Source organism: Chrysochloris asiatica, unplaced genomic scaffold (genome assembly GCF_000296735.1).
Source record: "Chrysochloris asiatica unplaced genomic scaffold, ChrAsi1.0 scaffold00003, whole genome shotgun sequence".
Lineage (NCBI taxonomy): Eukaryota > Metazoa > Chordata > Mammalia > Afrosoricida > Chrysochloridae > Chrysochloris > Chrysochloris asiatica.
Window position 1 is genome coordinate 19969462 of NW_006408521.1, and position 15644 is coordinate 19985105.

Genomic DNA, 15644 nt, shown 5'->3' on the forward strand with positions numbered 1-15644 from the left:
TTCACAGAAGCACACGCTTGCACATACGTACTGAACAGACAGACGGCAGATTGAATTATCGTCTTTTAAACCATCTGTTGTATCTACCAGTGTCCAGCAGGGTTAAGATGTCATTGATTTGGTGGGTTGCCAGCATCTTTGATTTCATCACATGTATTTGTCTTTAGGGAAACATTCACATCATTTTATCCCCTCTCACCTCCCTCCTCAAGAAGCTTACAGTTGAGAGGAGAAACTGGGCACTAACACAACCAACTTTATTGCAAATCAGAGTGTATGCTACCTTACTTTTGTTTTGCTTACCTCAGCCCCGTCTGTCCCCCCACCCCCCACCATGCCTAGCATAGTTCCCAGCAAATTCAAAAACCAGCAATATTCCCACAACATGCTCTCTGTTGTGGAAAACATCACTGTACTAGAGTTATAGATACAGTTCTTCAGGAGGCTGACGGGGACCAAGGAGTGGGAGAAAGACTTGAACTTCCGAAGAGAAACAGGACGTAATGGGGGAAATGGGCCTTGTACTTAGTCATTTATTATTGTTATTAAATGCCATTGAGTTGGTTCTGACTCATAGCGACCCTGTATTGGGTTTCTGAGGAGCGGCTGGTGGGTTTTGAACTGCCGACCTTGTGGTTCACACATCGTATGGTACTAACCCTACAGGACCACAATAGGAGTCCTACTCAGTACTATAATTTCATGTTATTTTCCCCCACAAGACTTTTAGCTACTTGAAGTCAGCCTTGAAAGGCCAAAAAAAAGAGGTTTTGAATTTGTCCTGTGGATCATGTGATGCAATTTGGGGAGGCTTCTCCCTTTGGTAGGAGCCTTGGTGGCATAGTGGGTTGAGTATTGGGCGGCTAACCATAAGGCCATGAGTTCAAACCCACCAGCCATTTCATGGGAGAACTATGAGACTGTCTTTTTCCTTAAAGATTTATAGCCTGTGGTACAGATCTATTCTTTCCTATACAGAGTAGCTATGAGTTGGAATCAATTATTCGGCAGTGGGTTTAGCAGTCTCCCTTTGGCGTCTCTCCTAAGCAAAGAGTCATCAGTGGAATTGTGCCAAGTAGGACAAGGAATTCCAAAGATGCTTCACCACCACTTCATGTGGAGGGATGCGTAGACATATGGAACTTGCTGGCCACTGCATCCTCAATATTGGGAACCCAGTGTGAGTAAGTCATGGCCTCTGCCTTTAAACTTAAAGCTAGGTGAGGAAACTGGTCTGGGACAAGCACTCTAAAATTGTATACGAGGGGGGCTACAAAAAGTTCTAGGAAAAAGGAAATGAAAAGATAATGGAATTTTTCTACCATCCCTTTGAAGCTTCCCCAATAAGTAAGAGATCGGGCAATTATAATAGCAAGAGGCATGTTTTAATCGGAATGAGGAGTCGGGGAAGCCTCTGAGAAGGAGTAAGAGTGAGCTACCCTCCTGCTAGGACAGGGTGCTCAAGGAGCAAACCCTTCCCAGGGCATTCACTGTCCAGTGCTGGTCCAGCCTTGTCATAGTTAAGCGGGTCTAGGTTCTGCTCCCTGGAATTCAGCCTCTCTCTAACTCAGAGAACAGTTAATAGTATTAATAGTCATTGTGTGCTGTTGACATCCCAACTCATAGCAACCCTCTAGGACAGGAGTAGGACTGCCGCACAGAGTTTCCACGACTGCAAATCTTTAAACAATAGTTCCCGCAGCAGGAATAGTCACAGTAGTAAGAATTCAGAGGCGATGACTCCCTACTCAGCATATGAAGCCCTGTAGTGCCATGGGTTTAGCATTAGGATGCTAATGACAGTCAGCAGTTCGAACCCAGCAGCTGCTCCACAGGAGAGGATGAGGCTGTTTGCTCATTTATAGTCTCAGAAACCCTATGGAGCAATTCTATGCTGTCTCATAGGGTCACAATGCGTCAGAATAAACTTGATAGCTGTGGGTTTGGTGTGGTTTTTAAGCATTTTGCTGAGGTCTATATATGGTGCTATAAGAATAAGCACTGGACTGCTAACCACAAGGTCAGAAGTTCACCAGCCCCTCCTTGGAAACCATATACAGGGTTGCTATGAGTTGGAACTGACGTGACAGCATACAACAACAACAATACACAATCTCTAATTTCATCCTTATAAAAATTTTGTGAGGTAAATACAGTCAAACCTGCAAAAGCCTGAACTTGTGTAAGGCGGAAACCTGTCAGAAAAGAAAAGCACAGATACTATTGTTCCTATTTTACTGAAAAGGGAATTGAGACTCGGAGAGGTTAGGTGGCTTGCCTCAGAAGCAGCGGGCCCATCCAGCACCAGCTTGTGTGTTCCTCAGCAGGCTGCTGTGCTGCCTCCCTCGGCCTTCTCAGGTGCAGTTAGCTCAGTGGCACAAGACACATTGGTTTACAGTGTCAGACGGACACTACACAGGTGCTTGAGCTCTGACTCCAAGTCCAAGGGTGTTGAAAAAGAACGCTCTGCCCATGGACTAGTCCCTAATGTCAGTGTGCCTAAGAGTCACCAGGGAAAGATCTAAATGCAGGTTTCCTTCAAGAGTCTGACATGAAGCCTCGGATCTGCATTTGAACACCTCCCACTAGTGACTCTGAGGTGTTCTGCTTGGGTAGATGTGTGTGTGCCCACATGTTAGATCAAGGGTGCACTCGTATAGCTCCCTGGGGGGCAGGTTTAGAGGTGTTGCTTCATGTAAACTAGAGAGTACTTTGTCTAGACTTCCATTATCTTTAGATTTCCCCATTTGAGCCCAGCTTTTGCAGCTAGAGAGACCAGATACACATTATGAAGAATCATCTTTCCATGAGAACTGCTCAGCCTATTAAAAAACAAAAACGTTTTGGCAGAAAGTCATGTGTCCCCTTTTTTTCTGGACCTGGGAACAGCAGTAGGCAGTGTTCAGGCTTTTTCCCAACTATCCCTGAGGGTGTGGAAGCTGAGAATCCTCCCTGCCCACTGCCCCCTGGGAACCAGAAGGCAGCGGCCATCCCCACACTGGAGATGTGGGAAAGATGGTCCTGTCCTTGAGGACGTTGATTCTGGAAGGGGAGACTGAACAGACCATGTGAAAGAGTCAGACACTCTTTACAAACATAACAAAAATAAACCAGATGCAAATCCACGCAGTAGTGAGAATCTGAAGCGCAGACCTAAGTTTGGACTCAAGATTTTACATGAAGTCAGAGAAACAGGAAGAAATTGAGTATAAGGTGCTTGGTGAGCCATCCAAAAAGTTTTCCTAGACAAACTTAGGAGTTTGTTAGCAAGAAATAGCCAAACAATGCTTTAGGCATGATTAAACTTGTTTGGGGAAAATCCCATTGGTAGTAGCAAAGAAAGCGAAGGGAGTCGGGAAGAACGCAAAGGACATCAGTTAGAAGGCTAGCACTACAATCCAGGAAAAAAAGGAATGAGATTCCGAACGAAAAAGTGCAATGGCTCAAACTCCAAAGGCATTTCTAAGTAAAACCAGCTGGATTTCACTGACTAGTTAAGCAGAGTTTTATGCTGAGGACTCTGGAGTGACTGGCTGATCCCTATTTCAGTTTAAATCCTATACCCTGCAAAGTAAATATCTCTACACAAATGCTTTCATTGTATCGCTTTCCTGTTTAAAAAGCGGCAAAAAAAAAAACAAAAACACAAATCTGCTGCCATTAAGTCATTTCCAACTCATCATGACTCTCCAGGACAGGACAGAACTGCCCCAACAGTTGGTTTCCAAGGCTTTAGATGTGTGAAGAAGCCGACTATTTTATCTGTCTCCCACAGAGCAACTGGTGGATTTGAAGAGCTGACCTTTTGGTTTTCAGCTGAGCGCTTTAACCATCATGCCATCAAGGCAGTCAAACCAAGATTTCACATCCAGTGCGTCTATCTTCTCTGCCTAATTTTTTCTCTCATTAATTACACACAGAATTTCCCTACCATTTAGTTCTTTCCATTTTATTACCTTTGTTTGGGTTTCCATATTTTAATGCCTTTTCCAGGTAAATATGCCAATTAAAATCCTATATGTCTTCAAAGAAAGAACGAAAAGCCTTCGGAGAGAGGATACGTGTCATGCATTCACTTATTTTGGCCAGGTCTCATTTTGCACTTATTGTGGGGAGATCCTGGCGTCACCGCTGGCACTTCTGGCTATGAACAAGACAGACCCAGTCTACCTTCATGGGGAAACAGCTGGACTGGGCCAAGGATCCCACAGAATGCTCAGCACATGAACCTAATCCAGGAGGGAACTCTCAGGGAAGACCTCCTCAAGAAAGTGAGGTTTTCAACTGATTGCTGAAGGCAGTCCTGCCCTGATATTAGTGAGGCCAAGGTGCGCATACATAGGAGGGCCCAGCCTGAGATCTGCCCTCCTTCTCTTCCCATCCTGGCTCATGTGCACCTGTGTGGCCACCTCAGGTCTTAAGGTCAAACCCCCTTCACACACCACCAACAACAACACCACAGTTTTCTGTTAGTCACACTTCCAGCCTGGGGTTTATGATCTGCCCTCAGTAGGTTTGATCCAGGTGGAAGGTTCTTGCAGACTCAAAAGTGGGCTTTTTGTCCCCTCTACCTCATAGGCCTCTTATTCTGTGGAGAGGGGCAGAGCTATAGCAGAGCCAGTGTGAGACCATATAAAATGCAGGACCCAGAGCAGAGACCCTGACTAAAGGGACCAGAGGTGATTCTGTATAAAGGATGAGGCAATGTTAGCTCACTAAAAGGAGGGGAGCTTTCCCACACAAAGAGCAACCAATGTAAACTTCCTGAGAAGATTAAAAACCTAGTTTACTTTCCTGGAAGTGGCTGTGGCGGAAGAGGTGCGGTGAGGTTGGAAACTGGACAGGACCCTGCTGAGCCAAGGTAATGACTGGGCTTTACAGCCATGAACTTGAGGAAGGTCGTTTTGAATGGAGCAAGAGTATTCCTTCCAAACAAAGCTAGTGCAATGCCAGTGAGGTATTTGATGTGAGAAAGAGAGCAAGCTGTGCCGTTTGGCTAGACCTGAAAGTACAGAGAAAGGGGGGGAAATGTTTTGATTTTGGAGGGGGGGGGAGAGGAGATGATTGTAGAAGACTTATAGCGTAACAGTTAAGGGTTCAGTTATTAACCAAAAAGTTGGCAGTTTAAACCCACCCAGCGCCTCCGTAAGAGAAAGACCTGGGGACCTGTTCTCATAAACACTGCATCCTAGAAACCCTAAAAAGATTACAGGGCAGTTGTATTCTGTCACATGAAGGCCACTGGGATTTGAAAGCACAGAGCTTTCTGGGAGACGCTCTTACAGAACTAGATTGGGGGCCTGATTCTCTCTTCATTCTGTACTGACCATTGAAATAAGACAAAACAACCTGCCGCATATAACACCTTCTTGCTTTAAGGATGTTTCTATGCCTGAGCCATGGTACTTGTATTTTATGCAATTTTGGTGTATTTCTCATGATTTCTGGATTGGTAGTGCATCCCATTTTCCACATAGTAAACATGACCACCTTTTATGCTTTGGGCAGCATTTTGACATCCATCACTGCATCTTCATTTCCTTTCTGTGGTGTCTGTTCATCATTGGAGAGGATGCTGTCAGTACATAATGCCTGCAAAATTATGAATACATCAGGCTGTAGTAAGAATAGTCCCTGCAGTCTGTGAACAGATGTTGGGGTGTGTGTGTGTGTGTGTGTGTGTGTGTGTGTGTGTGTGTGTTTATGATAACAGAGTTCACATAATCTTCAACAACCAGGCCCTAGGGACTCACACTACGAGAGGGAACAGTTGGTTTAAATTAGGTTTCCATGTGAAATACGGTATCGCTATTTTTTTCCTCACATTGTGGGAAAGTCTATGGAAAAGGATTTGACTGATAAGAACTAAGTCTGCGTGTGTGATCAGGATTGAGATGAACCCAGTGGTGGTCTCTACCTGCACTTTATAGTAGTTTCCCTCAGTGGGGGATGAACTAACCCCTTCAGGCCATTGGTCCCGTGGTCACTGATGGTACAAGAAGCTGAAAGAACAGTGACTTTCCAGAGACCCTGATTTCCCATCAGTTGTTACAGGAAGGACCTGAGGACATAGATAGAATTTACTAGAAGCCTCAGCAACTAATTAGTTGGAGGATTTTGAAGAAGCCATTTAAACTTTTCAGTAAAGAAGAGCTGGTTGGATTTGCAGCTCAAAGAATGGAAGACTTGATTCTAAGTGTTCACTGTTATTTCCCATAGTGATGTTGTTGTTAAGTGCCATCGAGTTGGTTTTGACTCAGAGCGGCCCAGCACCACTGGGACCCATCAAAAGGAAATCTTACTAAATGCTGAACTGGACAGCAGTACCAGGACATCCAAACTCTAGCAACAAAATACTGCTTTGCTCTGACAAGAATGATACAGCCAGAGTTTCAACAAAGGTGACTTTTAACCAGGTGAGGGCACAAAGCAAGGAGCCGGTGAGAGGGATTGCTCTTGACTGCACAAATTTGTTACCTAAGAATACTTTACCTTCAGGAGAGGGGTTAACTCCAGAAATCCCCAGAAGGCGCTTGTGTGCTCAGGGTAAACCCAGGAGATTGGGAACAAATGGTTGGCTTCTTCCCCAGAGACTTGGACTTCCTTTCAGGAACCCTAGGGCTCATCCTAAGGGTCTGATTCCAGAGCAGGTGAACAGCAGAGGTACATGCTGGGAGTCCAAGGGGCTCGGGACTGGGCTTAGGGCTAACAGGTGACCTTCATATTTTGCTTCCACTGCCTGCAGAAGGGAAGAAACATTATTCTCCTGACTGGTGCCAGAGTTCTTGTTAGGTACTGTGGACTTGATTCCTACTCGTAGTGGTCCCATGCAACATAGTAGAACTACCCCCGAGGGTTTTCTTGGTTGTAATGTTTACAGAAGCAGATCACTAGATCTTTTCCCTACAGAACCAACCTTTGTATTTGCAGTCAAGTTCTTAACAGTTTGCACCACCAGAATTCCTTGGTACCAGAATATAGCCCTGTTTTATCACCAAACTCCCTTTTGCTATTTCCCTATTTGTTTCTCTCTGGCACTGTAGGATCAGCACTGGACTGCTAACTGTAAGGTTGGACGTTCAAATCCACCACTTGCTTCTTGGAAACCATATAGAGGGTCGCTATGAGTTGGAACCAGCTTTATGGCACACAACAACAAAGACAGAAAAATAGTTCAATGTTAATACTTTGACTTCTGGTTTTGGGTTGATTTGTTCATTTGTTTTCTGATTTTATGAATTACCTTTTCTAGATCCCATATCTTAAAGATGAAAACAAAGCGATACTAATTCCTTGGTGTCTTCCCCTGTTACTTCAACCTGCCCTTCACATATGCAATTCCAAAGTGAGAGTTTAGAAGAACCTAACCAGTGCCAAGTGTAAAGAATCTCACCCTTCATCAGATAAAAGAGCACTGAACTTGAAGTCCTAGTTCAGATGTCACCAAGAATTGTGACCTTGGAACTGTTACTTCTCCCATGAGCCATAGATTCATTTCTTTATTTGTTGTTGTTAGGAATAGTCATAGTAAAAACATGTGCCAGTTCAACAGTGTATGTATGTACACGTCAGTGATACTGATTCCATTCTTCAAGTTGTACAGCTATTCTCACCATCTTATCTTTCAAGTTGTTGATGTCAATTTGCTCCTATTAATGCTAAAGGCAGCTATGAACTAACTAAGTTAAAATATTGTTTAGAACTAACTAAGTGCCTGATGTGGCACTATAGTATATGCACTGGACTGCTAACCACACGGTTAGTGATTCAAACTTACCAGCTGCTCTTTGAAAACTCTATACAGATTCGCTATGAGTTGGAACCAACTTCATGGCACTTAACAACACCCACTATTTCGTTTGGTTTTAAGATGACATGAATCAAAGCAATTGTTGAATGGAGAAATGATCTAATTCACTATTGTTGTCATTAAGTGCTTTCAAGTTTGTTCCAATTCTTAATGATCCTGTATAGGGTTTCTAAGGAGTAACTGGTGGGTTTGAACTACTGATCTGTGGTTTCCGGTCCAGTGTTGATCCTATAGCACCGCACCAGGAGTCCAATTCACTATAAAACTTTTTTTTTTTTTTTTTTTAAAAAGACTTCAAGGGATGTTTTTATTATTATTGTAGTTTGGGCAAAAATTTACAGAGCAAATTGGTTTTCTATACAACAGTTCCTACACATTTTGATTCATGACTTTGATTGCGGTCCTCACAATGTAGCAGTATTCTTCCCACCTCTTCCCTGTGTTTCCTGTTTCTGTTTGTCCTCTTTCCTGGCCTTTCCTACCTTCTGAGCTTTTTTATCCCAGCAAATGCTGCCCTATTGATCTTGTTCGGTTGATTGTTTAATGAGCGTGGACCTCCCTGGTGTCCTTGTTTACCCTATAGACTCATCTGTCCTTGGGCTGAAAGTTGAGCCATGGAGATGAGTTCAGCTCCAGGTTTGAAGGGTGACTAAGGACCATATTCTCAAGGGTCCACCCATCTCTATCAGATCTGAGTTTTGTTCCACATTTGTCTCCTACTCCCTCCAGAACTTCCTGTCATGAACCCCTTCAGAGCGATCAGCAGCAGTAGCCAAGCCCCAAGTAGTTTTCTGGTCTCAGGGTCACAGAGACTGGGATTCATGGGGTCCATTAGTTCTTTGGACTGATTTTTTTCCATTCTTGATTAGGGAAAAATTACTGGACTGCTCTCTGTGGGTTCTTCCAACACTAAGCCCCAAAACACCAACCCAATTGCTGTTGAGTCAGTTCTGACTTATGATGGCCCGGTGTGTGTCAGGTCAGAGACGAACTGTGCTCCAGAGAGTTGTCAGTGGCTGATTTGGGGGAAGTAGGTCACTCTTCCAAAGTACCTCTAGGTAGATTGAAACCTCTACCTTTTGGTTATCAGCCAAGCACGTGAGCTGTTTGCACTACCCAGGGACATCTTCTGCCAATAGTGTTGTATGTGCCGTTGAGTTGACTTGCAACTCCTAGCAACCCCATGTGGCAGAGTAGACCTGTCCCAGAGGGTTTCCGAAGATACAATCTTTATGGGAGCTGATTGCCAAATCTTTCTACTGTGGAGATACTGGGTGGATTCAAACTGCCAACCTTTTGGTTAGTAACAACACTTAATGGTTGCTCCGCCAGGATTCTTTCTGCCAACAATTGTTGTTAAGTGCTATCAGGTCCGTTCCAATTTATAGCAACCCTGTCTGTGAAGGGTTTCAGAGGAGGGGCTGGTTGGTTTGACCCAGTCCTTATCTTATAGCACCTAAGTTCCAGTCCTTATCTTATAGCACCTAAGTTCCAGTCCTTATCTTATAGCACCTTTTCAGAACCCTACCACTGTTGTTGTTGTTATTGTTATTAAATGTCCTCAAGTAGGTTCCAACTCATAGTGACCCTGTATAGGGTATCTAAGGAACAGCTGGTAGATTTGAACTGCCGGCCTTGTGGTTCACAGCCCAGTGCATATCCTATAACACCACACTAGGAGACCTGTATGCCATTAATTCTTATCATTTTATCAACCTGTAAGCAGTATGCCTTGAACTTCAAACTCTTTTTTTCTTGCCATTGCCCTGGGTCACATGACCCGTGTTCAGGCCTTTCTCAGTCTAGTGGTATGAGTTGGCAAATCAAGTACAGTAAATAGGGCCCAGTGGGGTCAAGAGCAAGACTTCTGACCTGTTAATAACAGAGTTTATCCACCTTGTCCTCCGTCAGATGGAAACAGTAATTTACACCAGTATCCAAGCACCAACGTATAAGGGGGCTTCCAAAGTCTGTTGGGACAATGGACTGGAAAGGTAATGACAGCAGGAAAATAATCTTTGAGATTTATCACATGATTTAGAGGCTACATATCACAAAAGGAGGACTTAAATGTGGATTTTGATTTAATATGATAATCTGGTCCCTGTGTGGTAGGAGAAACAAATCACATGAGAATTAGTTTAATCCCAGAGCTGTACAAGAGTAGAGTTTGTATATAAACATTAGGCATTGAGTAAGTGATTAATAGTACAACTCTGGCTCAGACATCCAAGTTCAAATCCACCTATTGGCAGGGAACTTAAGGAAGGAAGTTCTTTAGATCCTTTCTCCTTCAGTTCACTCCTATATAAAGTGAGGGTAATAATAGTTCCTACCTCTTAGGATTGCTATGAGAAGGAAATAAGTTAGTATAGCTAAAGGATTTAGAACAATGCCTAGCACATAAAAACAAAGTGGCTGTCAAGTCGATTCCAACTCATGGAAATTCCATGTGTAGCCGAGTAGGACTGTACTCCACAGAGTTTTCAATAGCTGATTTTTTTGTTTTTTTTTAAAGTAGATCACCAGGCCTTTCTTCTAAGGTACCTCTAGGGCGATGCAGGCTTCCATTATTTTGGGTAGCAGGTAAGCATAGTAACCATTTATACCACCCAGACACGTTGTTGTTGTTGTTAACTGATGCCAAGTCGTTTCTTGGCGACCCTGTATAGGATTTCCAAGGAGTGGCTGGTGAATTTGAACCAATAACCTATGGTTCAACTCTATCCTGCAGTCCAGTGCTTATCCTACCGTGTCACACCAGGACTCCAGACACATAGTATTATGTACTATATAACTATTCATTTTAATTAGTATTCAACCATTTAATTAGCATAATAAATAGTGCATTTATTTTTTTTTAAAAGACTTCAAATATATTTAAATAAAAACTATCCTTAGGCCTTATTTTCTCATATTGTTGTTGTTAATAAGTGCTGTTGAGTCCGTTCCAAATCATAGCAGCCCTGTATAGGGTTTCCAAGGAGTGGCTGGTGGGTTTGAACCGCAGATCCTGTGGTTAGCTGTTCAGTACTTTATCTTATAGCACCACACAAGGACTCCTATTTTCTCATGGGATTTTATAGCTCAAGAGGGATTTTATGAATTACCTTTTCCAATTTCTTTATTTTATTTATCTGTTTTTATTGTAGCTTGGGTGAAAATATACAGAGCAAATTCATTTTCCATTCAACAAGGTATACACTTTTTGTTCCATAATTAGTTGCAAATCCTTCAATGTAGCACCCCCCTCCTTGGGTTCTTCCCTGGGTTCCCAGAACTATTTGTTCTTTCCTGCCCATTCCTGCCTCTCATCTTTGTTTTGGGGACAATGTTGCCTTTTTCATCTCATATGAGTAGGTGTTCTGAGGAGTACGATCCTTGTGACTATTAGTGTTCCTTCTACAGACCTGTCTTTTGTTTTGCTGCAAGGTAATCCGGGGGTGGGTTCAATTCCAGGCTTGAAGGGTATCTAAGGGCCACAGTGGTGAGGGTTCTACTAGCCTCTGATCTTTTTCATAATGTTTTGAATTTTGTTCTGCTTTTTTGTCCAGAACCATCTGTGGTCCCAATCAGAGTACTGGATCGTAGCTGGTTCCATCTAGGTCTTCTGGTCTCAGGATAAGAGGATGTGATTTGCTTGGTCCATTATTCATTTAGATTAATTGTTTCCTTGAGTCTTTGATGTTCTTCACTCTTTTTTACTCCAGAAGGGGGTTATTTAAAGATGAGCCAATTTAAAGAAGAAGATGAAGAGATACAGAGAGGTTAAATGACTTTTCCCAGAATCCCAGAACAAAGCAGTGATGGAACTTGGCTGAGTCTTTTGCCAGAAAACAGTTTCTTGTGAAAAATAGCTAGCAGGCTTCCAGGACATCCTTTCAGAGAGTATCCCTCTCTGCCTCTTCCAGGTGAGCTCCTGGGTGACGTGGCTGATCCTCGCAGCAGGTTCCATGGAGGAGAAGCGGGAAGTCTTCTCGTATTTGGTGCACGTGGCCAAATGTTGCTGGAACATGGGTAACTACAATGCTGTCATGGAGTTCTTGGCCGGCCTCAGGTATGGTCTAGTGGGTAACATGTTTATCTGAGCACTGTTTCCTTTTAACAACTGAAAGGCACTAAGTTAATTATTGGGGTAAGCTCATTTACTCACACCAAGCAATTTGTAGTGATTATTTTTGTTCCACAAGCCATGTCCCTCAGAGACGCCACAAGGTCAGCCCTTGTTCACCATTCACAAACCTACTTAACTGTGTCTACTTTGACCCCATGCTTTTGCCAAGTTGAGTGAAATTACCTGGTTGCTTAAGCAGTTGACCTCATCACTGCCATCTCACCTCTCCTTCCCATCCCATACACCTTTTGGTTGTCTATCTCGCTGTATGTCAAGCATTTGGCTAAACATTTTTTATGCATCATATGTTTTAATCCCAAAATAATTTTGAGGCAGGTACTATTATTATTCCTATATTATATGAAAGAGGAGTTGGTTCATTCATCAAAATTGCCTGGTATGGCTGGGACATGAACCAGGCAATTTGGATTTCAGGACCCATGTTCCTAACCACTATGGTATCCTGCTCTTATGCCTTCCTGTCCAGCTAATAACTGGGTACCATTCTGCCAGTACTATCTCCTGCCTTATTCATGTTCACATTTGGAGATCTGGCATAAAACTGCTGCCCCTCACTACTCTAGGAGGTAGCATAGTGCATGAGATAAAACTTGACTTAGAGAGTCAGAATGACAGGAACTGAAGTGCTGGCTTCCTCATTGAAAAGCTGGGTTATCTGGACAAGTTACTTGACCTCATTGAGCCTCAGTTTCCTTATCAGTAAAATGGGCATAAGAATCATAAAAAGCACCTACCTCTAGGATTACTCTGAGGATTCGGTGAAATTATATAAAATGTTTTGCACGAGTGTCCAGCATATAATAAGACTCCATACAAAGGAAATGTTTGCTGTTGCCCAAGTCTCCTTCTCAGTGATGGTGTTCACCACCCTAAGTAGATCTTGCTTAATAACAGTATTAAAAATTTTCTTTGATTCTCCACATCCCTGCATTTGGAGTGGAGATAGAAGAGAGGAGGAAAATTCCTAGAGTTGGAATTTTTCTTCTTTTTTAACTTTCTTAGCTAAAATTAAACTGAAAGGATCATACCATTTAGAATGGTCAAACAAATGTGCCAGGCCTGGCTCAGAAGAAAGACAAAATAGGGAGTGTAAAGGGTGATAGTCTGAGCCAGTCCAGTGGTTCTGGAGCCTCCCGGTGTGGCACAGTAGGAGAACCACTTGATTGTTAACCACAAGGTCGGCAGTTCGAATCCAACAGCCACTTCTCCACTATACAGGATTGCTATGAATCAGAACTGACTTGTCGGCACTTAACAGCAATACAAAACAGTTTTGTAGAAGAAAGGCATGAACTACTTCTCTAAAAACTACAGCCAAGAAAACCCAGTTCTTCTCTGTAAAACATGAGATTGCCATGAGTCAAAACTGACTATATAGCAGAGGGTTTGGGGTTTTTTTTGGGGGGTGTTTATCTGTCTGTTTTTGCCTGGCTTTTGACTAGAGCCCTCAATTCCTTTTCACACAGATATAACTGTCCTCACAGCTGATTTAACCCAAAGTGGGCATCCAAGAGAGCAAGATGAAAGCTCTAATGCTTTTTATGGCCTAGCCATGACAATCAAACCCTGTCACTTCTGCCATATTGTTATGGACCATTATGGCTAGAGATGACACACGGCATGAATGCCAGGAGACATGGACTTCTGGAAGCTCTCTTAGAGCCCGGCTGCCACATACCACGTGTTAGGAATTTCAGCTGATACCAACATAGCCTGAGGATAACCCAGGGTAGCTTAGGTTGAATTTGACTTTCAGACTCAGTCTGAATAATTAACTCTTCCCTCATGCCTGTGTTGATTTTTATCTGTCCTAGTTAATGTTAATAATTAATATTTTGTCCATTTGTAAATACTAATATTATTTTGTAACGTAGGTAGAAACATGAATCCTAAATAAAGATTAGAAATAGAGAAAATTTGGAAGGTCAAAAGAACGAATTTGTATGGAATTTAGGTGATTTACTATAAATTATATATAATCCTAGTGTGATGCCGTAGGACAAGCACTAGAATGCTAGCCACATGGTTGATGGTTCAAACCCACCAGATGCTCTTTGGAAACCCTATACAGGGCTGCTCTGAGTTGGAACCAACTCAATGGCACTAAGTAACAATGGCGAATATAGATATGTATGTATGTATAGTTTATATTGTGTACAATATCAATTATTAATATTAAATATGAAAAATCAAATTAAACACAAGCATGTGCTTCGAGAGCCCTGGTGTGCCGCTGTAGGATAAGCACTGGACTGCTAACCAAAAAGTCAGCTGTCCAAACCCAGAAGTCACTGCTCAGAAACCCTATACAGGGTGGCTATGAGTGGGAACCGACTCGACGGCCCTCGACAACAACATATTCCTTTAAGGGGTCCTGGTATCACTGTGGCTTAGGTGTTGGGCTGGTTACTGCAAGGTTCAAACCTACCAGCAGTTCCATGAGAGAATTGTGAGGAGGCTCTTTGCTCCCATAAAGATTTACAATCTCGGAAACCCTGCGTAGGGTCCCTTTGAGTTGGAATCAAGTCGCTGATGGTGGGTGGGTTTTATATTACTTCTGTCTAAAAAGAAATATCATTTTGGTGGGAGAATTTGGAAATGGACAAAAGCCATGATTATAACCTGATAAATACAATAAATATCACTGGACTGTACATGTGAAGATTGTTGAAATATCTAGTGTTGTGTTACATACAGATTTGCCACCATTTTAAAACTCATTTCTTTGTAATAGGTCAAGAAAAGTTCTGAAAATGTGGCAGTTTATGGACCAGTCTGACATCGAGACCATGAGGAGTCTGAAGGATGCCATGGCTCAGCACGAGTCGTCCTTCGAGTACAAGAAGGTGGTGACCCGGGCACTGCACATTCCCGGGTGTAAGGTGGTTCCATTCTGTGGGGTGTTTCTAAAGGAGCTCTGCGAAGTTCTTGATGGAGCCTCTGGCCTCATGAAGCTTTGTCCACGATACAACTCCCAAGAAGAAACTTTGGAGGTGAGCTTTTCAGTCTCATCATCTGCTCACAACCATTGTTGGCCCCTGTGAGAAGAGAGAGTGTGACAAAGCCACAGTTGTTGCTTGTTGCTCTGCTATTGGGTAGCAGGTCCTGAATGTTCTGGAAAAAAAGCCAACTCGTGCTGTTGTTGACTTAAAACTCTTAGGTTCATGTTAATGGGACCAGGTGTAAGGTCTTGTAGAAAAGGGCATTTTGCTGTTTTTTGAGATTTCTTTTTATTTAAAAGATTAATGGGTTTTTCTTCTCTCACAATGGGGAGAATGTCTCTCACAGAGGATGACGAAAGCTAGGTGACAGAATATCTTCATAAGGGAAGTATTGAGGTTCTAAATAAATGGAATAAAGGAGAGGGAGGAGTCACTGCTGTTTCATTCTTCTGGGGAGGACACTAGAGAAGATGGTACATCAGCATTAAAGACACGCTCCAGACCCCTGCACATGCTGCCTCCGCTCTCCCAATCTCATTCCTTCTTTTTCCTGACTCCTGTGGTGAAGAGAAGGGTGTGAGCTATGAATCAGGGCAGTGGGCAAAAGAGAGAAGCATTATTAAGAAACTGGAAGGGGAAGGTAATGAAGTGTTCCTGCAAGGTGTTTTGAAATTAAAGAAGCTACTGAAATAGAGAGAACCTAGTGAACAGCTATGAGGGCCATACCTGGAAGTCCCAAATTTATGGTCATTCTCAC

At 42.9% G+C, this 15644-nt stretch overlaps 1 protein-coding gene across 2 annotated transcripts in view; it reads left to right on the forward strand.

The window, feature by feature from the left end:
• PLCE1 (phospholipase C, epsilon 1) overlaps window positions 1-15644 on the forward strand; it is a 349465-nt gene that overhangs the window by 243107 nt on the left and 90714 nt on the right. For both annotated transcript variants that reach the window (XM_006831159.1, XM_006831160.1), the window contains exons 4-5: window positions 11722-11867; window positions 14680-14938. In XM_006831159.1, the coding sequence (XP_006831222.1) occupies window positions 11722-11867; window positions 14680-14938 (405 nt within the window). The remainder of the gene's footprint in view (window positions 1-11721; window positions 11868-14679; window positions 14939-15644) is intronic.